The sequence below is a fragment of the Calypte anna genome, chromosome 1 (assembly GCF_003957555.1).
Source record: "Calypte anna isolate BGI_N300 chromosome 1, bCalAnn1_v1.p, whole genome shotgun sequence".
Taxonomy (NCBI): Eukaryota; Metazoa; Chordata; class Aves; order Apodiformes; family Trochilidae; genus Calypte; species Calypte anna.
The window spans coordinates 50,394,787-50,421,510 of record NC_044244.1 but is presented as its reverse complement, the minus strand read 5'-3'; the positions used below and the strand labels follow the sequence as shown (position 1 = coordinate 50,421,510).

Here is a 26,724-nt window from a genome sequence, read left to right as displayed (position 1 = left end):
GTTCCCGGTGGGAGCGGGCTTCGGGTCTGGCCCCTCGGGAGGCGAGGGACCATGGGGAGCTGTGGAGTGATGGAGATGTCAACGGGAGGGACGGTGGTGGTGGGGTGGAAGGAGGGGCACACACAAACCCCTTCCTCTGTCATCCAGCGCCGCTTTCCACCTAGTCCTTCCCCTATTCAGCCGGGGTGGAGGGTGCCGGCTGTGCCCTCCCCCATGCGTGTTGCGTGGGTAAGGGGCTCGGGGCTGCAGCGCTCTTCCCACTCCTACCCGTGTCCCCGGTGTCCCCCGTGCACGGCGCGGCGCCCCGCCCACTCATGAATATTTTAATGAGGCGGGGGGAGTGGGCGTGGCGTATTATGCTAATGAGAGCTGCTGATCGCTGACGCGCCATCACACCACGCGCCGCCGCGGCCGCCGATTGGCCGGGGCCGACCTGGGCTCATTGACAACGACACCGCGGCGGGGGGCGCGCGCGCCGCTTGCCCTGGCGGCGGGGCAGGTGGGGGCGGGGGGGGGGTGGGGAGGCGGAGCCGCCGGGTGGCCGGGGCGGCCCAAGATGGCGGCGGCGGTGAAGGCGCGTTGGAGGAGTTCGCCGGCAGCCTGCGCTTGAGGGAGTGCTCGGGGTCGGCGGTGGGAGGGGAGGGGAAGGGGGGAAGAAGAAGAAGGGGGTGAACGGGGGGAGGTGTGGTTCATGCGCCGGTGCGCCCGGCCGTGGCAGGCCCCTGCGCGATGGAAGGCGGCGAGCTGGGTGTGGAGAATATGGAGACCCTGACCGAGCTGGGCGACGAACTCACCCTGGGCGATATCGACGGTGAGCGCCGCGGACAGGAGGAAGGGAGGGAGGCGGAGGGGGAGTCCGGGGGAAGGGGGTTCTTGTGCTTCCCCGCCGGTCAGAGGGTGCCGGTGGCTCCGGGAGTGGGTTCTGGGGCTCCGCTGCCTGGGGTGTTCCCCTGCCTCGAGTGGGGGGTGGGAGCGCGGGGGTGCGGGATCCCCCGTCCCGAGGGGCGGTGGGCGGAGTGTGGGTGGGGAGGGGGTGCGTTCCCCCCAGGCAGCGCTGGCAACAGCGGCCGCTGGCCACCCCCGGCCCGGAGAGCGCTTCCATGGGGCTGAGCCACGCCGGAGGGGCGAGGCGGTAACCGTGGGAAGCGGTGTGGGAATTGGGGGTGGTGGTGAAGGTTCCGAGCCCCCGCCACCGCCCTGCCCGTCCTCACACCCGCGGCTGGAGAAAGTGCTGACCTTGCCCCGTCCCTCCTGCCCCAGAACCGCGGGGAGCAGCCGGGGGTTCCCCTCGTGTTTCCTCATTTTCCACCGAAAGTGGGTGCTCTGTGGTTGCTGGAGTTGTGGCCCCACGGGTGCCCGTGGAGGGAGGCCGTGCCTCCTCACCCTCCTTCATAAAAACAGGTGGAACTGCTTAAATTTCGCTTTTTTTTTTAACTCCCCCTCCTCACATCCTAAAACTTACCTGCATCAATTCCAGAGCTCAGACCCACGAGAAATTAAACCCTGTTTTTCACCCAAGCACATCCCGCATTTGACGCCTTCTTTAATGTTTCCCAGAGAGCTCCTGAAAACCAATTAAAAATAATTTCCCAATGAGCTCTCCTGCCGTCTGAAGAGAAGGGCCTGGCTCAGTTCTCCTGCTCATCTGTAATCCCAAATAGAACTCATCTTGGGGAGTCTGATGCTTACAGCATCTTTGTTTAGCAGTTGGGAGATAAACTGTTGTTTTTAAATTTCTTATTGTGATTTGCAGTGTAGCTAGGGGCAAAATTTGTGGCTTTTAAAATTGTTATTATTAATTTATTTTTAATTCATCATATGTAGAAGAGGAGTATGCCCTATGAGAATGTAAGGGGTTTAGTTATCACAAAGTTGCTGGTGCGAAGCGGAGGTGGTGTTTGCTCTTGTTTAAACACCACGTAATGACTTATCGGGACAGATCCGTATGGAAACGGAGACCAATTCCGGTGGAGCCAGAGCCAGCCCTGAACAGAGCTGAGCCCAGGAAGGTGTGATTCAGAGTGATGAGTAACTTAGGAGAAAGAGCTTCACCCTCCTCCCCACCTCCCGGGGTGTATTTTCCTGGGGGTGGGGCAGGTATATGACAATCCTGATTTCTTTTTTTGTGCTCTGACATGGATTCATCTCAGGATTTGAAATCCTGCAAGGGTTTTGGTTTGGTTTTTAAGTCTCCTTGTTGCCATGTCTCAAGTGTTCTTCTCCCACTCAAGTGGAAGGAGTCTTATGGCTTTTGGTCCTCTGTGGTGGAGGAGAAATGATGCTGGTCCAGCAGATGCATTGACTGCTCTTGCATGCTGGCGTCATGCTCTAGGATGGGGCCTGAGGCAGGCTGGGGGGTCCCACCACTGAGCCAAAGGTGTCCAGCTCTGCCTCCTGCCCTGGCACAAGCTCCTCCACTGGTACCTTCCCACTGTTGGGGCAACACTGGAGAGCGAGGTCTCAGTCAGTTGTGGGTACCAAGCACATCTGAGGTCAGGAAGGGGCAGCTAAAGCCCAGCCCTGGCCTTTCTGCTAGGTGTTTGGGCACTGAGCTAATGAAAGCAGCAGAAGGCCTTGGTGGGCTTGGTTTCATAATACTTAGTTGACATTTTTTTCAGCTTTGGGTTGGGCTGTGATAGTTTTCTGCAGTAACCTCTTGGTCTGTGTTAGCGGCTGAGACCTCTTCAGTGTGAAGGCTGTGGGGTGGTCTGGCAGTGATGGGTTTGTCACTGATAGCTGTCCTCCAAAAACCGCCAAGCTTTCCAACAGTTAATGCAGGCACGTGCTCTGTTCCCTGTGTAGGCAAAGGTGTAGTGAAGGGCAGAAATTTGGACTTGGGTTGTTGCTGACTCTCCTGCTTTTTATTTTTCTTGTGTTGCTACTAGGAAGGTTTTTGGGCGCTTCAAAAGAGGTGGGGTTGACCCTCTGTCAGTCTAGTTCTTTAAAATTAATCTCTAGACTTGTTGCATTTAGTCTGATAAAGATGTGAGCAAGAGTAGGTTTCTTGTTTTTTTTTTTTAAATAAGATATGAAATCTGCTGCATTGAACATAGTGTTTTTTAAAATACAGAACTTGAAATTTGGCTTTTATGCAGGAATTTGCTCTTCTAGGGTAAATCTTGTCCAAGTTGCAGTAGTGTGGTCTGATAGTGAAATAGCAGTGCCATCAAGTGAAGAGTTTCAGAAGTATGTAGTTGGGATTATCAAGTTTGTCATGTAGAGTGTTCTATGGGCTGGTCTATGCTGCAGTCAGTTGGAGTGTGGAAAGCTGTTGTTTAACATCCATCTAGATGTTATGCAGAAATGTTAATCTTTAAACAGCCCTCCTTGCTCCAGTCATGTTTCATGAAAGTTTACTGAGGCATTGCATAAAGAAAGTAATCTTTCCTTCATCTTTTCTTAATATAGTTAAAAACGGAGACAAAGGTTTGGTCTCTCAAAGATGAGGAGTGATATTATGGAAGTATGGTGGAACACTTGTTAAGGGAGCAAGAAGTTTGGAGGATGATCCCTTTGCTCTGTCTCAGGAGTGTCAGCCAAATTAATTGGATAACATGTGGGTGGCATTTCATAGAAGCAAATTAATAGCCCTATTATTAGTGGGCCAATTTCCATGGAAACATTTAGTGAAAAGTTTGCTTCTTTGAACCTACTTCATAAACCACAGCAGCAACATCCTTCAGGTTTGTATGTGAGAACTCATGGTATTAGGATCTCTTTTCCATATTTTTTTTCCTATGAATCAGAAATTTATTTTCTACTTTCTAAACCCAAGTTTATTATTTGGTTATAAACCCTCTATTATGTTAATGAGTCCCTTCCCCTTTTTCCAGCTTGTAGGAGAAAATCAGGGACTTTCAGAAAACCATGTAAGAGCCATTTGTAGTATGGGCAGGGTCTGAATCCTTATGCCACCACCCACACAGATCAGGGGAAGCATTCAGGTGGCTTAAGGTGCATAATTGAATTAAATTGGATTAGATACAGGGAAGAGGAAGCTTCACTTGTAAGCAGTGATCTCTTGGTTGTGAAATTTTTTCCTCTGTGGGGTTGAGCTGTAGTGTTGTGGTAGGCGACTCTTAATGTGGGCTCATAAAATGCCAGAGAAGGTGAGATGGATAGTAACTGATGTGCAGTGACTGGAGATGGGAGATAAAGAGGCAAAACAAAAACAGCAACAAAAAACTTATTCTGGTGGTTTAAATACATGCCTGGATTTCTCGTGCTCCAGCTCTTTAAATTGTTGTTTATTTCTTTCCCAGTTTTGGGTATGCTTGAAAGTAAAACCAATGTGGTGCTTTCCCCCCGTTTCTGGCACACGTGAAAGTAAACCAAAGTTAAGAAAAGTTCTTACCCCCTTTGTTCATTTTCCAGGTACTCTGTGAGGCAGGAGTGATGGAAGGCTCGAGAGCATCCTAAAAGTGGGGTGGGAGAATGGTTAGCACGGTAAATGAGAAGTTACTTGGTTTCTTCCTTCTGCAAGGATTAGATTGGAGCAGTGATGAAACAAAACTCTTAATAATGTAAATATATGGAAGGTGGCTTGAAGTTCTAGTCTTTGCTTGGAGCGTGTGGTCTGGGAAGGTGTTGTAGGAGAGTCCTGCCTTTCCCCAAAACAGCAGCAGGAGCTTCCAGCCCCTTAGTTTCTCCCTGGAGATGGTAGGTTAGTTTGACATAGTCTTCAGATGTTTTGAAGGACCCAGAGCTCCCTTCTGTGCATGTGTGCCAGCTTTTGAATCCTGCCCTAATGTCGGGTGACAAAGTGTGTGGGCAATAAAATAGGACTGAATGTTTTTTTTTCTTCTGTTTTGCAGAGATGCTGCAGTTTGTCAGTAACCAGGCAGGGGACTTTCCGGATCTGTTTTCGGATCACTTGTGTGGCACCTTCCAGAGCAGCACCAGTGGTGGCAGCAGCAGCAGCAACAGCAGCAGCAGCAGCAGTGGCAGTGGTGGCAGTGGGACCCTGGAGCCGCAGTTGCAGCGGCCGTACAGCCAGGTGCAGCTCCAGCCCTTCCCACCACCCTCTGCCTCCCCCCAGCTCCAGAACCTGCCAGTCAAAGCAGCACAGGCAGCACCTCCAGCCCCATCACGGTCAGCCCCTCTTCTTCAGCCTCGGCCCCCTCTCCAGCCTCAGCTCCAGCAGCAGGCCCTGATGATTACGCCGACCTTCAGCTCTGCTCCCCAGACCAGGATTATCCAGCAGCCAGTGATCTATCAGAATGCAGCCACCAGTTTCCAAGGTAGGGATCTGGATGCTCAGGCTACAGGTGTGCATAGTGCACTGGTGATTTTGGGGTGCTCAGACTCTGGGTGTGCATGGTGCACCCACGATTTTGGGGTGCTCTGACTGCAGCTGAGCACAATACACTTGCAATAAATGTATTGCAACTCCAAAAGCATCCATGGCCACCACAAGTCTTTTCTTGTGGTACTGGTTGTGGGGTGTCCCTTCCCCTGCCTTCATGGCTTTGGATTTAGAGGAGTGTGGGAAACGGTCATAAATGCCAAGATGTCATCATCTTGAAGTCTTTGGGTGACCTTTTGTGATAGCTGTTGTCTTACTGCTTACCTCTATCTTCTCACCTATGACTCTTAGGGATGTTTGAGAAAAGTATCTAAAAAAATGTCAGTCCTGAAGCTCCAGTCTGTCATGAAGGCACATTTTAGCTACCAAAGTCTTGAGTGCAATACTTGAACCGAGCAATGACACTTGTAATTACACTTTGTAATTTAGTGGTGACCAAGTCTTCCTTTGTGTTTGTCAGTGCCAGCTGTCTTGATCCTCTTTAGTAGGTGTTGAGTAGTTACATGATAAGTAGGATGCTGGGGTCTGTGGAGATCAGCAGGAGTAGGCAAGTGTTGGTTGGATGTACTGTGTAATGTTGCTGAAGTAACTGACTCCTGTGCTGTCAGACCAGAGCTTTCTGACTTCACCTTCTCTTAGCTGATCCTCTGTGCCTCCTGGAAAGCTGCTATTCTAGATGCAGTGTCCTCTTACAGGAGGCACTGAAGGAGCTGGAAGCTTCCCAAAGTGTGGGATGTGTTAACTAAAGGCTGCCTACCCTGAAGCTCTGGGGAGAGAAGTGAAGCTAAGAGCATTTACAGGCTCCAGAATGGAGACCTGTGTCTCTGAACCATTCCTGACATCTCTTCTGCTTTTCAGTTCTCCAGCCTCAAGTCCAGAGCTTGGTGACATCCTCCCAGGTTCAGCCAGTTACCATCCAGCAGCAAGTGCAGACTGTGCAGGCCCAGCGAGTGCTAACACAGGCTGCCAACGGCACCATCCAGACATTAACACCAGCCACAGTCCAGACAGTTGCTGCACCACAGGTCCAGCAAGTTCCAGTAAGTAAAAATGCAGAGCAATCCAGGGCTTCAGTAGCAGAAAAAATTGCTGGTCTGGTCCCTGGCTGGCCAGGGGAAAGGTAGTGAAACTTGGGGATCCTGGCTTGGGTTGCTTTTGCTCAAACATTTTTATGTGTGAGAGGTATTTCTAGCCAGTCTGTGTTCAGAAGTATTTTGCTTTATGCAAATTATGAGTGAGAGTCCCTGTTGTGGGCCCAATGTGACTTCAAGTAGTGGGCAACACTCAGAAACTGCTTTCATGAAAACACTTGCATAACTAGGCTTGGTCTGAAATATTTTTGTAACTTCATACTGAACTGAATTAGAAACATTACCTGAGCAAGCAATCTTTAACTTTTTTCTACCTTTTTTCAAGTCCACCACCTCTGCCACGTCTTATAAGGGCTGGCTGGAATGGTTTTTTCCAATTCCTCTGCCATAGATTCTTTGAGCTTTTTGCTGCTGCAGTGTCATGTGATGTTTGTTTTAAAACATACATATGAGAGTGAAAAGGTCTCGTGTTTCTTTGTATTAGACAAAAAACATGGCTGGGGGCATTTAATAGGTTGCTCTGAATCAAATTTATTGTGCCATCTGTAGCATTCTGTATTTGAGAGTCAGCAAGGTATTTGAACAATTAAGCGTGGCAAAATAACTTACTGCTGGTTTTGGTCTTCTTGATGTTCATGACATTCAAGGTACAGATCCTTTCAGTGAAATCAGAGGGAGGATAAGCCACTGCAGCTGTTTGGAAAGCACTGTAGCCAAAGCAGGCTGTCCTAGCCCTGCTGGACTCCCAAGTTCTCAGAGCTAATTGTAATTGGAGGGAGGGAAGGGAGCTTTTCTGTCAGTTCTTTTGTGTTTTTGCATACTCATTTACTTCTGCTGGCTGAAAAAATGTCCTGGTGGTTCTTCTCTACCCTTGCTCCACCTCTCATGGTGACAGTCTGCATCAGGGGATGGGCAAAAGCCACGCAGATGATGCAGGGTGCAAGGCAAAAGATACTCTGTCCCTTCTCTTTTCCCATCCAGTGACATGTAAAGCTACAACTCTTATCATCATTTAAGTTTGGCTACTGAGATCAGCGGATACGCCTCCTCTCCCTTCACCTGTAACTCTCTTCACCATAGGTTCTGGTCCAACCTCAGATCATAAAAACAGACTCCCTTGTCTTGACAACCTTGAAAGCAGATGGCAATCCCGTTATGGCTGCAGTGCAGAACCCAGCGCTGACCGCACTCACCGCTCCCATTCAGACCACAGCTCTGCAGGTACCGTATGGGTGTTCTTCCTTCCACCCTCACGGATGTCCTTTCTCCTTAATGCCAGGAAGAGATTTGGGCTTTAGTATTCTGCAGTGGTGCAAATGGGAGGGGTTTTAAAGGCTGCTCTAGACACATCCAGAGTGAGTAATGCCCTGTTTTTGCCAAGGCTAAACACACAGTGTACATTTTTGGCAGCCTCCCATGGCCAGTAAGCAAAGGCCAAGGGCACGTTTCTGTTTACCTTCTTCTGGTGTTACAAGGAGAGGGGTATGACCTTAAAAATCCATCCAGTTTTTAACTTCTGGAAGATACTTGAAACTGAAAGCCCACCTTGCTTAGAATACCTGCAGAACTTTCTTTCCCCCCTTGGTAGTGTCTAATAGCAGTATGTTGAATGTGAAAACTAATTAAACAGATTTTCAGAGGGAATTTGCAGTGTAATCACTGGAGATGGGTAGCTATGCTTCATGGCCTCCACTTCTTATCAGTTGTGAGAAACTTGTGCCCCCAAAGGCGCATTTATTATAATCTTTAACATCCCAAACAGGTTTTGCTGTTCAAATATTTCCTGGGGGTGATAAACTTGCAAGTCTGGACTTGAGTTTTTACTTCTGCATAGCATGGTAGGCTTCTTATGTACTTGGTAGCAGCCAGGCTAAAATCTTCCAATTAACCTGTTTGCTTTTTGGTGGTATTTTCACACAGAGGTGAGGCTTATGATCAGTAAAGCATTTTGAACACATTGACATTTGGTGGAAATGAGCCAAGGAAAGCTGTAGGACTTTAATTAATAAATTAAGTTCCAGCTTGAAATGAAACTAAATTAATTTCAAATACACCACTTGGAAGACCATTTCAGAGTCAGAATTGTTCCTGAAGTTGCTAATGGATAGTTTATTCTCCTTTGTGTTAATCTTTTAACAGAAATTATTCTTCCTCTCCATAACTACTTCCCTGAACCTTGATGTACTTCAGAGAACATGCGTACACTTCCCAATCTTGTTTTGCTGCGTTAAGCAGTCTAAAGTGTCTTTAATCTCTGCTGTTTTTGTAAATAAAAACTACCTTTATTAAAACATTGGTAGCAAGACTTGAGCTTCCATGAAGCCTTTCTCAGTGTGTGTATAAACAAATTACCAGCAGTAGTCTTTCTTGCACTTAGCAATTAAATAAGAAAACAAAACAGCAACCCACAAATCACTAGTCTGATGTTTACTGAAGCAGCTACCTCAGCAAATCTCAGTATCTCACTAAAAAGAACATTATTAGTGTGAGGATGGTAAGATGCTGGCTCCATGGAAGTGTTCAAGGACAGGTTGGATGGGGCTTTGTGCATCCCTTCCAGCCAAAACCATTCTGTGATTCTATACTCCAGCTGTCTCAGAAGCTCCTCTGTGCTACTGTTCTGATGGGATTCATCATATTTTATCACAGCTTTATACTGCTTTTGATCACTGTAGAATTGTTGTAAATGTTTTTCCTTCATATAGGTGTCCAAACTTGAGATTTTTACACTCATTGCATTAGTTCTTCATCTTGAGACATTTCTGTAGCTCGTGGATATATATTTTTTCCATTTAATGAAGTTCAAATGAACTGTATTACTCCGTCCAAAGCTGTTTTTTTCTGTAGTTGGGTCCTTTCTAAAGTTGCTATTACTAGTTTGGAAGTAGCATTGCCTGTTGCTGATTTGATAGTTTTATTTTCCACAGAAAAGGTGGATGTGGACACTTGAGGTGTAAGGATCCTAGGATCAAGGAGAAGCCTTGGTTAGCTTCCCTATTTAGTGGAGGAACATGGTGTGGTATTGGTGGAAAAGTGCTTGTGCTCTTGAACAACATGAGATGTTTTTACTCCAGTGTCCAGCGTGGGAGGTAGTGTGGTGGATTTTTCTGATGTTGCTGTGCCAATGCTTGTACCAGCTAAGGAAGACAGGAGGAAATTGGTATATTGCCTTTTCTGAGCAGTACGAACTTTTTCTGACTCTTGTTTACTCATTTTTCTTTTGCTGTGTTACATGCGATCTTTTTAGACCCTTGTTGGGAGCAACGGGACCATTTTGACCACAATGCCAGTGATGGTGGGACAAGAAAAGGTGCCTATCAAACAAGTTCCTGGAGGTGTCAAGCAACCAGAACCACCTAAAGAAGGAGAGAGAAGAACAACTCACAACATCATCGAAAAGCGTTACCGGTCATCCATAAATGACAAGATCATTGAGCTGAAGGACCTTGTCATGGGGACAGATGCCAAGGTAAAGATGTGGAATAGGAGCAAATGTAATGTCTTAAATACTTTGTCTTCAGGTGCTCAATGCTCTACCAAATGAAGCAGCTGGATATGTGTGACTGCTAGGAGTGTGCACGCATGTGTTGGGATGAGACTGTTGATAAATATTCGTGCCATGGAAAGCTTGATAAGTGTGTTCAGAAAGGGTCAACTGTACAATTATTATTTTACTTTGCTTAGTGGTTCTCTTTCTTGAAAATAAGCTGTTCCTTATGTCTTTGTCTTTCTACTAGGTGCAACTTAAATAGGCCCCCTAGGTAGAGATGTATCCAAGTGGATATTCTGACAACTCTGCCAAACCAGAGCTTGCTTAAATTTAAGTTTCGTTGTCTGTGTGACTGCAGGAGGGATGAAGGTTTACAGAGCTTATTGATTTGTTTCCTTTAGATTTGAGCTGTAAAATCTGCTTGCTCAAATTTTAGAAGCTTTCTCACACTGTGTGTTCAGGGTTGTCCTTTTACTTTATGCTGCCAAAGAAAGCACTAGTATTCTTGATGCCTTTCTTGGTCTGTACAAGTATGTGCACAAGTGAAGACACCCTCACTTTAGATAGTATGCAGTGGCTCCATAGCACTTTGGGCTTGTGTTTACAAGCTTAACTTTTCTGCTGCAGCTGGAAGCAGGTATTTTCAAGGGCATGAGGCGTGGAGAGAACTAATTATCTCAGAATTCAACAGTGGATGATTGTTAACATCTAGTGGCTTGTTCCATCCCAGATGAGGGCCACTTCGTTCCAAAACTATGGCACTTTCAAAGTACTGTTTCTGGCAGAAATGTAGATGTGAACTCTATTGTAATTTAGATGTTAATCTGTTTCCATTGTATTCTTTTCATAAGATCTTGGAGAGACTCCAGTCTTTCCATGTTGTTCAAAGTCTCATGCCTTGCCCACAGAGTGTGCCCCACTATTGACTTCTTTGCATCTGCTAAGTGGTCCTTTACACTCTTTTCCTTCTATCACTACATGATACAAAGGGTTGTGATATCCCTGCAAGCAGGACTGGACACTCTGTGGACACTCTTTATACAAACTGCTTTCTGTATGTTTTAATTCCTTGCAGATGCACAAGTCTGGAGTCCTGCGGAAAGCCATTGATTACATTAAATACCTGCAGCAGGCCAACCATAAGCTGAGGCAGGAGAACATGGTTCTGAAGTTGGCAAACCAAAAAAACAGTAAGTTGTGAAGGCTGTGTAGCAAGGGGGAGGCAGCCAGCATGAACTTAGGGTGCCTCTTGCAGTTTCTTCTTCTTGACAGAGGCAGATAATATGCACATCACATCAATAGCAGCCAGTGTTATTTCAGGTGACACAGCCAGTCTGGGTGACATGGGCAGCGTGTGGGATTGAGAAATATGTACACAATGCACTCTGATTTTTGCAGAGCTGTTGAAGGGCATTGACCTAAGCAGTCTGGTTGACAACGATGTGGATCTGAAGATAGATGACTTCAACCAGAACGTGCTGCTGATGTCTCCTCCAGCCTCTGACTCAGGATCCCAGGCTGGCTTTTCTCCCTATTCCATTGATTCAGAGCCAGGAAGCCCACTCCTTGATGATGCAAAGGTATTTGTGACTTCAGTGGTCAAATAACATTAAGGGCCAGAATTTCCATTCTCCTAATTCTCAAGGGTGGAGCCAGCTGATATCTGGCAAGCAGATCTGTAGGGTTGAACTATAATTAGCCTTCAGCCCCTCTAGAGTCTCTGTGGACTTAGAGCACATGTTCATGACCTGACAAGCCCATGGCTTTCCAGGGATATGTGTCCAGTGAATAAAGCAGGAGAACATAAAAATGGGTGATGACATCAGCTATGGTTAATGAGACTGTAAACAACCACAGTAACAGAAGGCTGTTAGCTGTCTATGGCTGACAAGTTTGTTTTGTGGGTGTCACTTAAGTGGGTCTTCTGGGCAATCCACAAAAGAGTAAGGGCAGCAAAGGTTAATCCTGGCCTAAACCAGGGATCCAGTTAGTGGTAACTGAAATGACTGGGAGCAGAAGGACGGTGAAAGCACTCAGATACTTCAGCCTTATCTTACTAAGCTAGAGAAAGCTTCTGGAGTTTTTGCTGATCTTAAAAGCATATTTTAAAACGTGTTGTCTCGTCTTCTTCCCTGCCCCTCCCTTGCCATAAGCATTTTTTGTTCTACAGCATGGTAAGCAGTTTTTTTTCTCTTTTCTTTTCACTCCTGTTCCTTTAAAGGTTAAAGATGAGCCTGACTCTCCTCCTGTGGCCCTTGGTATGGTGGATCGCTCTCGAATACTCCTCTGTGCACTCACATTCCTTTGCCTTTCCTTCAATCCTCTGACATCCCTCCTGGATGCTCGAGGAACTCCAGAGTCTGACAGCCTGGTGCGCCATGGGTCTGGCAGGAACGTGCTGACCATTGAGTCAGGTAACAAAGTAGAACAGTTTTGACTGCTTACATGGTCCCCCCTGAAGACCACCTTTGGCTGTGACTGCTACAGATCACAAGGTGGACTGCTGGTGTGATTCAGTAGGATGGTTTTGTGTGTCCAGGGAGTTGTACAACCTTTGTTTAATGGTTAGGGAGAGGTAATGACTGCAGGGCTGGGTGTGGGAGGAGAGCCAGCCAAAAGTGATTGGGCACTGTTTCTGTTTACATCCACATCCACAGTTATTCCTGCACAAAACCATCCATTCCTCAGTGTGATGAGGTAGAGGGGGCACCTGTTTGTAGACCAGCAGCTTGGGGTCTTGGGATAGACCCTGGAAAAGTAGCTTAGGGTAAGGGGCATCCTCAGATCCTCACCAGCCTTTGAGGCATATTCATGTTATGTTTGTTTCTAAGGTAACTGACTGATTTTTTTTATCTTAATACTGAAGTAAAAGGTGAAGAATTCAGAAACGGTGTTGCCATAGGGTCTTAACTAATGTCTTGTTCAATACACTTACTCCATAATATTAATATTTGAGACTGCAGCAGCTTAGGGGAGGGCAGAGAATTCTGTAGGCATGCTGGTTTTTCTGTGACTGGTAAATGTGCTTCTACACTGTCACTTTGTAAACTTAATTGAGACTGGAAAATTACACTGAAATATTTGGTATCTATCAGCGTATCTGAAAGAAAAATCAGAATACAAGATACTCTAGGAAAACTAAGTGCTGACTAATTTTTTTTTATAAATTGGTCTTGTAAATTTGTTTGAGAATGCTGTGGCTTGGAATTTGGACGAAGAGCTGTTGATACAGGTGTTTCCTAATGAAAATGCAGTCTTTGCAGTAGCTGATCCCACATGTGGCAGGCATAGCCACATTTCTGTGTTTGTGGCTCATCCTTTTGCTGGGGTTTCAATGTCCAGATGAACTTTCCTAACTCTCCTCCCGGGATACCCATTGCAGATGCGGGTAGTTGGTTTGGATGGATGTTGCCCACACTGATCCTGTGGCTTGTGAATGGAGTGATTGTACTGAGTGTGTTCATCAAGCTGCTTGTGCACGGAGAGCCAGTGACCCGTTTGCACTCGAGGTCATCGGTCACGTTCTGGAGGCATCGCAAGCAGGCAGACCTGGATCTGGCACGGGTAAAGTTGATGTTTTGCATCAGACTTATCTTCTAGGAGGGGGTGTGGGTAAATGTGGCCTCACGAAGCAGTGTCTTGGCACTTGCAAGAGTGTGGCATTCCACAAGTGGATTATGCTGTCTGTTTCAGAGAAGCTGGTGCTAGGCTGTCTTGAGTGGATCACTGTCTTCCCTCAGACTAAATTAATGAGGCACAGATGTCAGCATTTGAAGAGGTTCCTAACTTCTGTCCTTGTTTCTTACTGCTGCATCTTGTAGTAATCTTTGGCAGCAAGGTCTGTTTCTGTCCAGAATCTGGCCTCTGCTGTGTCTGTCTACTGTCCTCCAGCCTCTTGGAAGTTTTCTCCAGCACTGAGGCAACATTTGGCTTTTGATACAGGGATCCTGAAATTTCCGTGTTGTTTGAGAAGGCAGGAAGCCACTTGCTCATCTGTCTTGCAGGCAGTGCAGGCCCAGAGCCATATGTGGAAAGATATTGTAGGGCCCAACTTGCAAGTGGTGTAAATTGCTTTCATGTTTGCCAGGACTATGCTGGCTTCCCTCAGTTAAAGATCTTATCCTGTCTCACACACCAGTTTGTCTTGCTCCCAATATGAAGGAGATCCCAAAGTGTCTCTGTGATGGTGCTTTCTGTTTTAAAACCCCTTGTGGTGTTGTTTGCAGGGGGATTTTGCTGCAGCTGCATCAAACCTGCAGACTTGCCTGTCGGTTCTTGGCCGAGCACTGCCAGCTTCCCGCCTGGACTTGGCATGCAGCCTGTCCTGGAACGTGATCCGCTATAGCCTGCAGAAGCTGGCGCTGGTGCGGTGGCTGCTGAAGAGGACTTCTCATCAATGGCGGGCGAGGGAGGCCACTGCGGGCTTTGAGGACGAGGCCAAGACCAGTGCTAGGGATGCAGCTCTAGCGTATCACAAGCTCCATCAGCTCCACATAACAGGTAGGAGCAGTGGTGGCAGATCTGCTGCTGTTTTGCCAAATGAGGAGGCTCGGAGTTGATCCCGGGCAAACCGGCAAAGCGCTGTGGTCTCCCTCTTCTGGCAGGGTCGCTGTTGGAAATCAAACTGACAAATACCAGAAGCTGCTTCCTAAAAACGAATAGGTTCCTGCAATGAAAGGGCTCTGCTGTAAGAACAGCTGAAGCAACAGCAGTGTCTCGAGTTACATGTCTGAGCCTGCAGAGGTGGCTGAGAGTCTTCCCCAAGCAGCAGTGATTGAGTCCTGTCACTGTTAACTGCTGTTAAGGGCTTATTTCATCCCTGTCACTTAGGAACATGGTATGGAAGAGGTTAATTGTTGGAAAAATTGAAATTTCCAAGCTGCATCAAGTGAAGGTTGCCAGTTGGTGTTGATGTGCTTTGAAAACCTGGGTGTGCACACATGTACTAAGGAAGTGCCTGAATGTTCCTTGTGAACGGCTGTTTTTGCCGTTTCCTTGGCAAACCAATTTGCAGTGTTAATAGGCTACAAGCACATCAGAAACCCAAGCTAAACTTCCCTCTGCCTAATAATGTTGTGTGAATTGCAGCCATGCCACAAGGGATAAGTGCTTGTCCTTAATGTTACCTGTGTAGGTGCAGGTGTGGTCTGAGAAGGAGTTCAGTTATAAGATACTAGCACATATAGCCAGACTAAGTTTCTTGACAATTTTGTCCTATCTGGTTTAGCTATACAGGGTTTTCTTGCAGAATCGAAGCTATGGGTGCCAACCTTGGTATCTGTGGGGGGAAGACTATGTTATTCTGTTGTCAGAACAGAAAGTAAGCATATGACATTGTAAACACCTCCTGTCAACAGGTTCTCCTTTAGGACAGTTGCCCTGCAAATCATGGTAGTATTTAGTAGCTGGTACCACAGTGTCAAAAGTTAATCCTTTTCTTTTCTGCCTCTGGTGCAGGTAAACTTCCTTCCAGCTCAGCCTACTCGGGCTTGCACATGGCCCTGTGTGCCGTGAATCTGGCTGAGTGTGCAGAAGAAAAGATCCCACCCAGCACAATGGCAGAAATCCACCTGACGGCTGCGGTTGGCTTGAAAACGCGCTGTGGGGGCAAGCTCGGCTTCTTAGCAGTGAGTTGTCATTTCCTTTCCCATCACACCTCCAAGCAGAGCTCTAGGAAGGCCCATGAGCTGGCATTGCCATAGCTCAGGGCATCTGCTAGCATGGTAATTACAGTATGGCCTGCAATTATGATACAAGCTGTAATTACGATAAGACCTTTGTCCTCAGTGGTGTGTCTCTTTCCCTGGGTGCTGTTCTCAGTCTTAGCTTCTCCTTTCCCTAGAGCTACTTCCTAAGCCAAGCTCAAAGCCTGTGCAGCTCTGAGCGGAGTGCCATTCCCGACTCGTTGCGTTGGCTGTGCCATCCCCTGGGACAAAAGTTTTTTGTGGAGCGAAGCTGGACAGTGAAGTCTGCTGCAAAGGAGAGCCTGTACTGTACCCAAAGGAACCCTGGTGAGAGCTGCTTATCTTCTGAGTGTGTGGTCTTCCAGCACTTCAAGCCTGGCAACCTTTCTGCCCCAGGGACAAAAGTGGGAATCCTGATTGAGAGCGTGCTCTTGTATGTCCATCCTGGTTGTGGTCTTGATGGGTGAGAGGAGCTGTTGAGCCAAGAGACATCTCCTCAGCCTGCAGGCGATGGCCCTCTTCCCTGTGTACACTGTGTTGTGCCCTCCTGCTTGTGTCTTTGTATGCTGAAGCGCAGCCTAAATGTGGCCCTCAGTGCCTGGAGGTTGACCTTGGGGTGGCCAAAGTTTATCTTCTGCAGAGCAGTCATCACCATTTTGCTGAGTGGCTGTGGTGTCACAAGGTGGCTGACCAAGTGCTGCAGCTTTTAATGGCTAATAAGTGAGAGTTGCAGTTAAAAAGGCCTGAAAACTTGGTATTTAGAAATCTTTGCATCAATTCCTCAAGAATTTCCCTCTCCTGCTGTTCTCCTTGCTCCTATATTTTGATCCTTTTTGGTTGTGTCGGGAGGTGGCTAGCATTGTATCCAAGTGAAATGGTTTGGTGTTTTAATTTCTCTCTAGCGGATCCCATTGCACAAGTTCATCAGGCATTTTGTGAGAACCTGCTTGAGCGAGCAGTGGATTCCCTTGTGAAGCCTCAGACTAGGAAAGAGGTAGCAGGACAAGAGGAAGAAGAGCCGTGGTAAGTTTGTGTGCTGGGCTATGGACTGCTGGCCACAGCTGCAGGCTCTTATAGGCAGAGTGCATAACCACTGACCAAGCACTCTGGGGCAAACTGAGTGTTTAGTCCTTATTAAAGACTTGAAATGGCAACATGAGTCTCACCACCACAGCCTATTAGATGGGTGAGCTTCATATTAAATACTAAAACATCTGAAGTCAAAGGTGAACCCAGGTGTGATAATAGTTTGGATGTCATCTGGTATAGTGCTGGTTGAGTCCTGAACTGCATGGATGGTGCTTTCCCTACTGACAAAGTCTAATGTTCTGGAAGAATAAAATTAGTGTGCATCTACCATTCCTATAGAGTAGAATATACACTCAGGCCTCTAAGAGCATGAAGGACTGGCATGCCAAAGAGTGACCCCACCAGTTTGCAGTATTATGCACAAGGGTGTTCTAACTCACCAAAGTGGCACACTTACCAGCAGTGAAAAACTCAAAGTGGTGGGTGGAGAGAGAGATGTTTGCTTAAATCGTCCTTGGCCTCTGTGACCAAATGAAAGGGTCTGATAGGTGGGAATCAGAGCAGAAGGATTTGGGGAGCCCAAACCTTTTCCAGTAATTCTGCAATGTTTCTAGCTCATGTCCAGATTTTCTGGTGCCAGGCAAATGCTATGTAAATACATGGGAAGCTTTGTAAGGATCCTGTCCCCAAAACGTATGGTTAAAAGTCTCAAATGGGAAATTAACCCTGTTCTTCTTGTGTAGGAAATACACTGCACGTTTAGTTTTGGTTTTGGTTTGGTTTTTTTTCCCCCTATTTCCTGTCTGCTTTGTAGCATCATTGTGGAGAATAAGTAGCAATTTGGTCCAATTGCTTGCACAATGCAAGTGCTTGTGATCAGATGTTGCTTTTGATGATGACACAAAGTAGCAGGATTTCTGTAAGAATGACTCCAATATACTTGTGGGAGTCCTGGGTCACTGGGAGGACTGGCTTCAGTAACAGACCAAGCTTCCCCTCATGCCCCAAGGGGAAGAGCTGAAGATCAACCTCTGTAGCCCATCCCAGGAAATCATATGATGGCCACATGTACTATTTTCTCTGACCAACACTATGAATGTGTTGTTTTACATTCATACATATTTGCATCTATGCAAATAGTCGCTTGCAGAAGTGTATTGCAGCCTTTTTAGGAGGCATTGATTCAAAAGGAGCTTGTAATCAACTTGTAACATGTTTCATGCTTGGCATCTCTGCAGTTGTGGAGAGGTGACCTGGGTTGACTGTAGTTCTGTGCTGCTCTCCATGCATGGGGAGATGTGAAGCTACTTCTCCTCAAGCATCTGTGCACAACCATTCTCAGGGAGATCTCTTCAGTCTGGCTATGTTATGTTACTTGCAGAGCTTGAACCTTCTGCTGGCTGAATGGGTTAACATTGTTTAAAAATGCCTTAAAACTGATGAAACGCCTTGCTTATTGTTTCAGTGAGTTCTCCAGTGCCATGGAGTACCTGAAGTTGCTCAACTCTTTCTTGGACTCGATGGGAAGTGGAGCCCCACCCTTTGCCAGCAATTCTGTGCTCAAGTCCTCCCTGGGTAAGTCTGGTAGAACCAAAGTTCTCCCAGCTGCAGGAACTACTGCTGATCCATGTTACCTCTCTCCCCAAACCTCTCAAACTCCAAACAGGGAGAAATGCAGTCCTTAGATTGAGACTTGATTGCTGAGCAGCAGCACACCACTGTGTGGTCTGGTGGCTCAGACTGGAAAAGGGTGATTGGATGGGCTCATGAATTCAGCTCTGTGTTGTAATGGTGGAACTTGTATTGCTGGGCATGTTCCAAGATGAACCCTATGCCCTCACCTGTGATCCTGCTTCTGGCAATGCAAAGTGAGAGAAGGGGTGTAGCAAGTAGTGTTGCAGTTGAGTTACAGAAAGGTTCTTTTCCACTTAATTACCTATTGGACCAAATACAGGTTGACTTCACTTTCACAGCAGCTGTCATGTGTATTCCCCAATCTCCAGAGACCTGCGATGCCAGCTGTAGATGAGGTCTGGGCATCTTTTGGGAGGCACTGGGTTTGGTCCCTTGTATATTTAGTGGGAAAACAAGAGCTGTAGGTGCCCTCTGTGCCATGTGCTCAGCTGGGATTGGCAGGCAGGAGACTGCTGGAGCATTTGTGTTGCTTGGTGTTGGTACAGATAGCACCTGGAAGCTCACTGGGATGCTGCTGGAGCTGTAGACACAGACTAATGGTGCTGTACCTAAAATGTGTGGAGCCAACACAGAAGGAAAACTGAATTATACTTCTTTTTCCAGGGACTTTTTTTTTTTTTTTTTTTTTTTTTTTTTTTTTTTTTTTTATGGAGGGAAGTTTATATTTGGGTCAATATTGTCAAGAAATTTAAAAGCAGCTCAGAGCAGCAGAGCCTGTGTCCTTTTGGCCCTAGCTATGCTTTATGAAATTTTTGAGGGGATGTTAAATAATAGAGTAAGTCCTACAGGGAACCTGATGTATTATTTACTAGCCTGATGGTGATTAGTGCCAAGGCACACTATATACAAATAGAATTGTTACTTTGGAGTGGTGAGTGGAGAGCTTGTTAGCAAGAAAATCAGCAGATTTCTAGACAAGTAGGCGGATTAAGTTCTTGTTGATAAGATACAAACTCGGCACCCAAAACTCAGCGTTCCTATTTAGGTTGTTTGCATCTCCCTTTGTGTTCCTGCAGCACATTTTGGTGTTTACCCAGACAGCTGCATTCTCATGGGATGAGTTTGGGCTCATTATTGCCAATCTTGGCAGAAGTCGTTGGCAAGGACATATGGTACCTGCTTGCCTCTCCAAGTGGGAAGGAGCTGAGTGACCTCTCGTGAGTTGCAGCTTGTGATTCTGTTTCACAGGTCCTGACATGGTGTGCAGGTGGTGGTCAGCAGCTGTGGCTATGGCAATTGGTTGGCTCAGAGGGGACGACGCAGCTGTGAGGTCACATTTTGTGGAAGTGGAGCGCATGCCAAAATCCCTGGAGATGTCAGAGTGCGTAGGCCTCGTAACTTTTAAAGCCCTGCTGCTTCTAATCAGGAGCATCCCTTTCCCCAGCCCCTGTCTGGTGGGCTATCCCTGCTTGTGCACTGGAGTTGCTCCCCTCTTGTGTTCTGGGACAAAATAATGTGCTGCGTGCATAAATCAACGTGTAGATCAAGGTTTGCAGGCTAATATTAGAACTGTGGACTGGAAGTGTCAGAATTGCTTCTTTAGTGGTGTCTTTTGGCTTTGTTCTAATTGCACAGCCTTCTGCTTTCCAAAATCAAAACAACAAAGCTCACACACTGATGGAAAGGCTACTGTCACCATCTTGGTTCTTTTGCATTAAGGCTTCTAAGTTTCCTTCCATTTTTTTGTGCAGACTATATAGGTGAGGAACAGTTTCCATCTTTTTTTCTCTGTAAGAAATGATACCTCTGCTCTTGAAGATGGGACGGTGACAGCTGATGCTGGTTGCTGCTTTAGCTTAACTCCTGTGACTGCCATGAGATGGTACTGCTTGACGGTAGTGCTCTCTCTTTCAGGAATGCCCTGGTGAAAGCCACCTTCTACATGTGTAAAGCCATGCAGGTCTCCCTGTCTGGGAAGGCAGATGGACAGCAGAGCTCCCTGGGTCATTGTGAGAGGGCCAGCAGTCACCTATGGAACAGCCTCAACATGAGCAGTGGTGTCTCCGGCACCATCCTCAGCAATGTAAGAGCTGTAAGCCCTTAGATAATGCGTGGTCTGTCTTGGTTGTAAGGTGCAGGTGTATTCTGCATTCTCCATCCATCCTGTGTCTGAGTGAAAACTTCCTTCCTGTCCTTGCAAAGGGTGTTGGCATCTTTCTGCCTCTACTGTATGGAGGAGAACTGCAAATACAACACTTGTTGCCCTGGGCATGGTCTCAGCTGAGCTCTTGCTGACAGTAGCTGTCACCTCTTTCTGGTGCTTTGACCACTTTGAATTTGGCCTACAAAAAGAATCCATCTCCATCTTCCAAATGAAGTTGCTGACACCTGTTAAGCAGGACCTCCTTAAGTGGAGGCTCTGTCCCAGGCAGCACTCACTAGTGTTTGAACCCTTTACTGCAGAAGTGGGACTGCGCTGTGCTATTCTTGAGTTTGTGTGGGGATTGTTTCTCTGCTTTCCAGGATTACCTAAAGATGGAGTTTCCCTTTGTGGCATGTGGAACACAGTTCTGGTCCCTTCTATCTCTCCTGAGTGGCAGCTGTAGTGCATTGTAGTTGCATTGCATGTTGTGGCAGTAACTGTGCAATGTTTCTGCAGTGCAGTACGGAGGCACTCTCTACATCAGCAGTGAGGGTGTAATCCTTGAAGAGCAAGCAACAAGACAGCAAGTGATGCTAGAGGGCAGCAGCAGATGGGGAAAAGGGATTTGGGCATCCAGTGTGGGCTGTATCAACACTGCCATTTTTTTTTTTTCTCTGCAGGTAGCAAGGCTGTCTTTGTCATTTTCTGCTAGATAGCACTGCTAGTTAGTCAGGAAAGCCTTTACAGAAGGCTGGGGCATTGATCCCTTGGCATGTTGGGATCAGGACCAGCCTTGAGGAGATACTGGTCCTCCTGGATGGGGCAGCTGCTCCTTGGGCATGGGCTGCCACATGTTCCTTAGGCTGAACTTCTCAGTGCCAGGCTCTGGAGATGCCACTTGGGGAAGAAGGCAAAGTCCTGCTCCCTTCAGTGCATCACGGTGCGGCAGCTGGGTCAGGAGGGCGGGTGGGTAGGAGATGCCGCATCCCCTCCTTCCCTGGACCCTGTTGTCAGCTGTGTATCAAATGGCCTCACTTGATGGGTTGCGTTAATAAGCGTGTGTGCCTGGGACCCCTGGCTCTTGCAGATGATCCAGCTGCTGGCCTGTGACTTGCTGCTCTCTCTCCGCACCAGCCTGTGGCAGAAGCAGGCGAACGCCAGCCAGGCCCTGGGTGAAACCTACCATGCCTCGGCCCCCGAGCTGACCGGCTTCCAGCGGGACCTCGGCAGCCTGCGCAAGCTGGCCCACGGCTTCAGGCCCGCCTACCGCAAGGTGACATCTTGCCTCCTCTGCCTCCAGCTTGGCTGTAGCTCTTCCCGGCGGGGTGGAGGGGAAACTGTGGCCCTTGGAAGTGTAGGGTATGCGTGAGTGGTTTAGGCATTTGGGGTAGGATGGTCTCCACCGGCAGCCTCCAAGCTTTCTCTTGATGGGTGGGGAGAGGAGTCTGGTGCATGTGGGGAGATGGCTGACTTAGTTTCTACCTTGAAGACCATAATGACTGGATTGCCGAGCACATACCATGGCATCCTGTCTCTTATTATGTCTTCAGGCTGGGTCAGTCCCTTCAGGGAGTGTGAAAGGAGCCTTCCTTGGCCACGGTGGCTCTGCAGGTAGCTGTGGGGGGTTCAGATGCCTTCTGCACCTTTGGAACACCAGGGCCTTCTTGGAGTTCAGTCTCCTTCTGTTCAATCTATTTAGTTTTGAGCCTCTGTAGAGGAAGTGTCTTAATACTTGGACAAGTGTTGTCCTGGTATTGTCCAAACTCTGGATTTCAAAGTTTGATTTTGTAACTGGAGTGCTGCCCTAGCAGCCTGGGATGAGGCACCCGCCTAGGCCACAGCACAGTGCTTGCTCTCTCGTTTTTCACCCTATTCCCTACTCTTGTTCCTCCTCCTTTCACAGCCACTCACAGTTAACATGTCAAAAGCTTTTTGTCCCTCTTCACGGTTGCCCTGACCTGCAAATTCCCCAGGGACAGGTGAGAAGATCAGGGAGGGGCAGAGAAGTAGGTCTGTCTTGTTGACAAGGTGTAAGTGCTCTGCTCTGGAAACACAGTGGCTGAGGAGGGATGACGTGAGAGCATCACCATCATGCCAGCCCACCTCTCACCCCACTCTCCTGCCCTTCCCTTCCCTTCCAGGTCTTCCTTCATGAGGCCACCGTGCGCCTGATGGCGGGTGCCAGCCCTACCCGTACTCACCAGCTGCTGGAGCACAGCTTGAGACGACGCACACCCCAGAGCAGCAAACAAGGTCTGCCTTGGGGCCCAGGCAGTGACCCACTGCCTCTGGGTTTGGGAGGAGCAGTGGTGGTGGTGGGGGTGCTTAGTTGTATCACAGGCGAGCTTCTGTCAACCTAGGCACAAAATAGGACAGTGAGCTCCTGTCAACCTGTGGCTCACAGCAGTTTTCTCTTGGAGCTGGCTGATGTGGGCTGAGCTGGAGGTGTACACAAACAGGCTGGGAAACATTTGCCTTTGTCTGGCCATGCATGCACAAAATTTGGCAGACTGGATTTCAGGGTGCTCAGTGCAAAGGCAGACGCTGGGAATCCTGAAGAGGAAAGCCAAGAGAAGGGGATGCTGCTTATAAAATCCCTTGTGGGTGTAAGGAAGTGGGCAAATATGTGTGCTGGTGCTGTGACGAGCCCTAGGAAGTGTAGTGAGAGGGACCATCTCTGTAGAAGACAGTATTGCTTAATTCCTGTCTGATTCCAGCTCGGGCTGTTCTCCTCAACTAGCCTGAAGGGTGCCCTCCACTCTTTGCACAGCCAGATGATGCCGGCCAGAAATGCTGTGTGCTCACTGGTGCCAGTTAAGCATGGCAGGTTTTTTTTTTTCATGCAGGTGGTAGCTTCATTGTGAGCTTTTTCTCTCCTTTTTGTGTGTAGGTGAACTGGACACCCTACCAGGCCAGAGGGAGAGAGCCACAGCCATCCTCTTGGCCTGTCGCCACCTGCCCCTCTCCTTCCTCTCCTCCCCAGGCCAGCGAGCTGTCCTGCTGGCTGAGGCTGCCCGCACCCTGGAGAAGGTGGGGGACAAGCGCTCCTGCAATGACTGCCAGCAGATGATCGTCAAGCTGAGTGGGGGCACGGCCATCGCCGCCTCCTAACACTGGTGTGGGGCTGCCTCATGCAAAGACCATGCCTGGTCAACCATCAGCCTGGACTTCCCTCCTTCTGGAGTTTAAGAAAAACAAACAAACAAAAAACAACAAACAAAAGTGCTAGGTTAGGGTTGTGCCAGTGGGATTGTGATGGGGTGGGAGAGGAGGGAGGGTTTTGTTTTGGTTTTGATTTTTTTTTTTTTTACCTTGCCCCAGATTTAGCTTGATTAGCATCCTTGCTTGTTCTCAGGCACTGCAGCAGAAATCTGTCTAGCTGTGTTTTTTGCAACTGTGCCTGGGGCTGTTGGGAAGCACTCTATCCTGACCCGATGCCCCATCCCTGCTGGGGGGAGAAGCCTGCAAGCTCAAGGAATAGAGAAGTGGCATGTCCCCTGTCTTGTCTTCAGGGGCATCTTGTTCCCTTCCCAAACATCTCTGCAGAAAAAAACCTCTGGGGAGGACAGAGGATCTGCTCAAGCCCTGTGGGGCTGATGGGGTCTGGGGCTATTCCCAAGAGAGACAGGGATGGCAGCACCAGCTTTCCTTAAGCTGTGTGTCAGGAAACCCAAGCCCTCTAGACCCAACCTTAGGGAGGTGCTCTGGGAGTATTGTTTGGGGCCAGTACTGCCTGGCAAATTTCTCTACAGTTTTTATACCAGTTTTTTATAGGAGTGTTTGTGGCTTTACAAAAAACATAGGGAACAATGCAGCAGATTTCCCTTCCTCTTCACTTCATGCATCTCCTTCCTGTGATCAGAGCTGCCTCCAGTTTTTGGCTGGTGGTTGAGTTTGTGGCAGCCTATAACAAGCAGAGCTTCCTAAGAGGCCAGGGAGTCCCTGGTCTTCTGGCACCGGATGGCAGCAGAGGTGGATGTGCAGTGGCCTGCACTAGGCATGAAGGGTAAATGCTGCTCTGGTGCCTTTTTGGTGATGAAGAAGCAATTTTTAGAAATGTTTTTTTATTTTACTTGGTTCCTAGTCCCAGAACTTGCCTTCAAGTGATTCTTCTTCCCTTTGACTGGTCAGCAGCTCCTGAGCTTCTGCAGGGACTCTGAAGCACTGGCTCATGGTGCAGGTCTCCCAGCTCTGTTGCTATCACTTTTCCAGAGTAGTTTGACTTGGCAGGTGTTGAATCACCTGTGACTTTCCAAGAGGGGGAGGCAGATCAGGGACAGGGAGGGAACGGTTTGCCCTCCTTCTTTCTGCCTTTCCTGTTGCATCTCTCCAAAGAATGCAAAGCAGTTGCCCTTGGACGTGGGCAAATGTGGAAACCAGCCATTGACAGGCAGGCATTGCTGTTTCTCCCTGCACATAGCTGACATGTGCTCTGTGTTGGCAGGTTTTAGCACTCAAATAGAGGCAGCAGCCCAATCCTGTCCTGTCCCTGTCACCCCCATACAGTCTGATTCCTCCTGTAAAATCAGAACTGGGGATATTTTGCATGAAGCTTCTGCATGTATCCAGCTTTTGCAGAGGGGCATGAAAGCTTTTGAGTTCCTTCTAAAATGAGGGGGAAAAGATGAGATCCTGTTGTCTCGCTTTGCACGAGGTCTTTTGGCTTGTGGTAGGAGGGTTTTTGTATTCTGTGGGAACTAAACATAAGTAATGCTAGTCCTAGAGTTGACTGGCTTCAAGAAGATGGAAACTGGGACTAGGAGAATCCTATTTCCCAGTGAAGCCTGTTCCCAGTCACCTGATGCCATAGCTGTGAACAACAGCATGGGGACCAGAAGACACTTCCATCCTTCTCCTACTTTATTTTGGGAATAGCTGGTGGACCTACAGCCCTGATGGCCAGCAGCCAGTGCAGCTAGAGGGGAGCTCACTGTTTGAGGGGAGGAGGTTGCTTTTGCATGTCTTTGATCAGTGCAGAGGATACTCTGATTTGAATGGCAGCAGCCACTGCTGTATCCTACATGTGCAAAACAGCTCTTGTGTTTGCGTGGGTTTTGATTGCCCATCCCAAGTTTCCTGGTTTATCAGCAATCCTATTTTGGGAAGGTGGATCACATCCTCCTACTTTTCCCTCTAAGTGGCTCTCACACAATCTTCCTGATCATGTTTTTTTTTTCTAAAATACAGGAACTCTGTGTGACAACCTCTCAGTTATTTCCTGTTTTCGCAGATCTCCATGCAATGCATGGGAAGTTTTGTGCTTTAGTAAAAGGGGAGGTGAGGCTTTGGGAAAACAAAGCTGCTGAGACTTGACTTTGCCACTTAATGTTGGACTGAGTCCTAGGGAATGGGCTGCAGGGAGTACTGGCTGAGCTGGGGGTTAGAGGCTCCTGGTCTGAAACCCTGATATCTAAAGGCATGATCCACAGAGGGTCCTAGCACTGCTGACACTTCTCTTCCCTCCAGGGTAAGGGACCTTCACCCTCTTTTTCTACACTGTTCATAAATTTGCTGCCTATCTGTCCCTACAACTTTTTTATATGTGTGTGTGTATATACTGTAACTTTTTTTGTTGTTGCTGTTGGTGGGTGGGAGGAAATTGTTTTATGGATTATGTGAAGAAAGTCTATTTATCCACATGGAGTCTGGAGTAGGGATGCTTTGTGAAACAAGGTGCAACTGGGGGTGGGGAGGTTCCCCAGGGAACTTATCTGCTGTCTGAAAACCCTGTTCTAGGGCTCATGAGCATCTGTTACCTAATAAAGGCAAATGTTGCCACCACCTCCTGCCTGCCCTCTTAGCCCTCTTCATCCCACCCAGCAGCTGCTCTTAAGCATCCTTCAGAGACATCCAGCCACACAAGTGCCTCAGGAACCTCCCAGTCCTTTGTCCAAATAAACTGGAAAAATGAAGCTGTATGGCTTGTAATGAAAGATGGTCCCTTGGTGGAGCAAGTGTGTCTCCTTTGGAAACAACCCAAAGGCTGAGGGCTTGAGCAGGGCCAAGTAAGTTAGAGCTGGGCCAGAAGCCTGCAATTTTAGGAGTGTCTATATGGCAGGAAAGCTTTTACCTGACCTTGCTTGAAACAATGTCCTTTCGCTCCATCTCTTTGTTTCACTGCTCCCCCTGGTAAAACTCTTGTCAGAACCATTAAACTTCAGCCAGAGGTGATCTGTTTTGTTTTCATGTAGCTGCTCAAAGGGTTTTGCAGCTGCCCGTGAAAGATGTGTTCCCACCATGTCCCTTGTGGTGGTGGGGGCAGATTCCTTGGGCTGTGTGGGAGTGGGCTTTGCCCTCTTTCTGCCTGTTGGGAAGGGGATGGGATTTGGGAGCAGGACAAGGTCCTC

General features: G+C 47.9%; 1 protein-coding gene across 1 annotated transcript; it reads left to right on the top strand.

The window, feature by feature from the left end:
- The first annotated feature begins 646 nt into the window (after nt 1-646).
- Nucleotides 647-26,159, top strand: SREBF2 (sterol regulatory element binding transcription factor 2). Its single transcript, XM_030444284.1, has 19 exons — nt 647-811; nt 4,815-5,240; nt 6,164-6,345; nt 7,477-7,617; nt 9,644-9,865; nt 10,962-11,076; nt 11,285-11,466; nt 12,108-12,300; nt 13,269-13,450; nt 14,113-14,386; nt 15,344-15,513; nt 15,729-15,897; nt 16,473-16,593; nt 18,065-18,174; nt 19,483-19,615; nt 20,149-20,317; nt 21,465-21,650; nt 22,519-22,630; nt 23,268-26,159. The coding sequence occupies exons 1-19, from the start codon at nt 730-732 to the stop codon at nt 23,486-23,488; spliced, it is 3,390 nt and encodes a 1,129-aa protein (XP_030300144.1). The 5' UTR covers nt 647-729; the 3' UTR covers nt 23,489-26,159.
- The last annotated feature ends 565 nt before the right edge of the window (nt 26,160-26,724 follow it).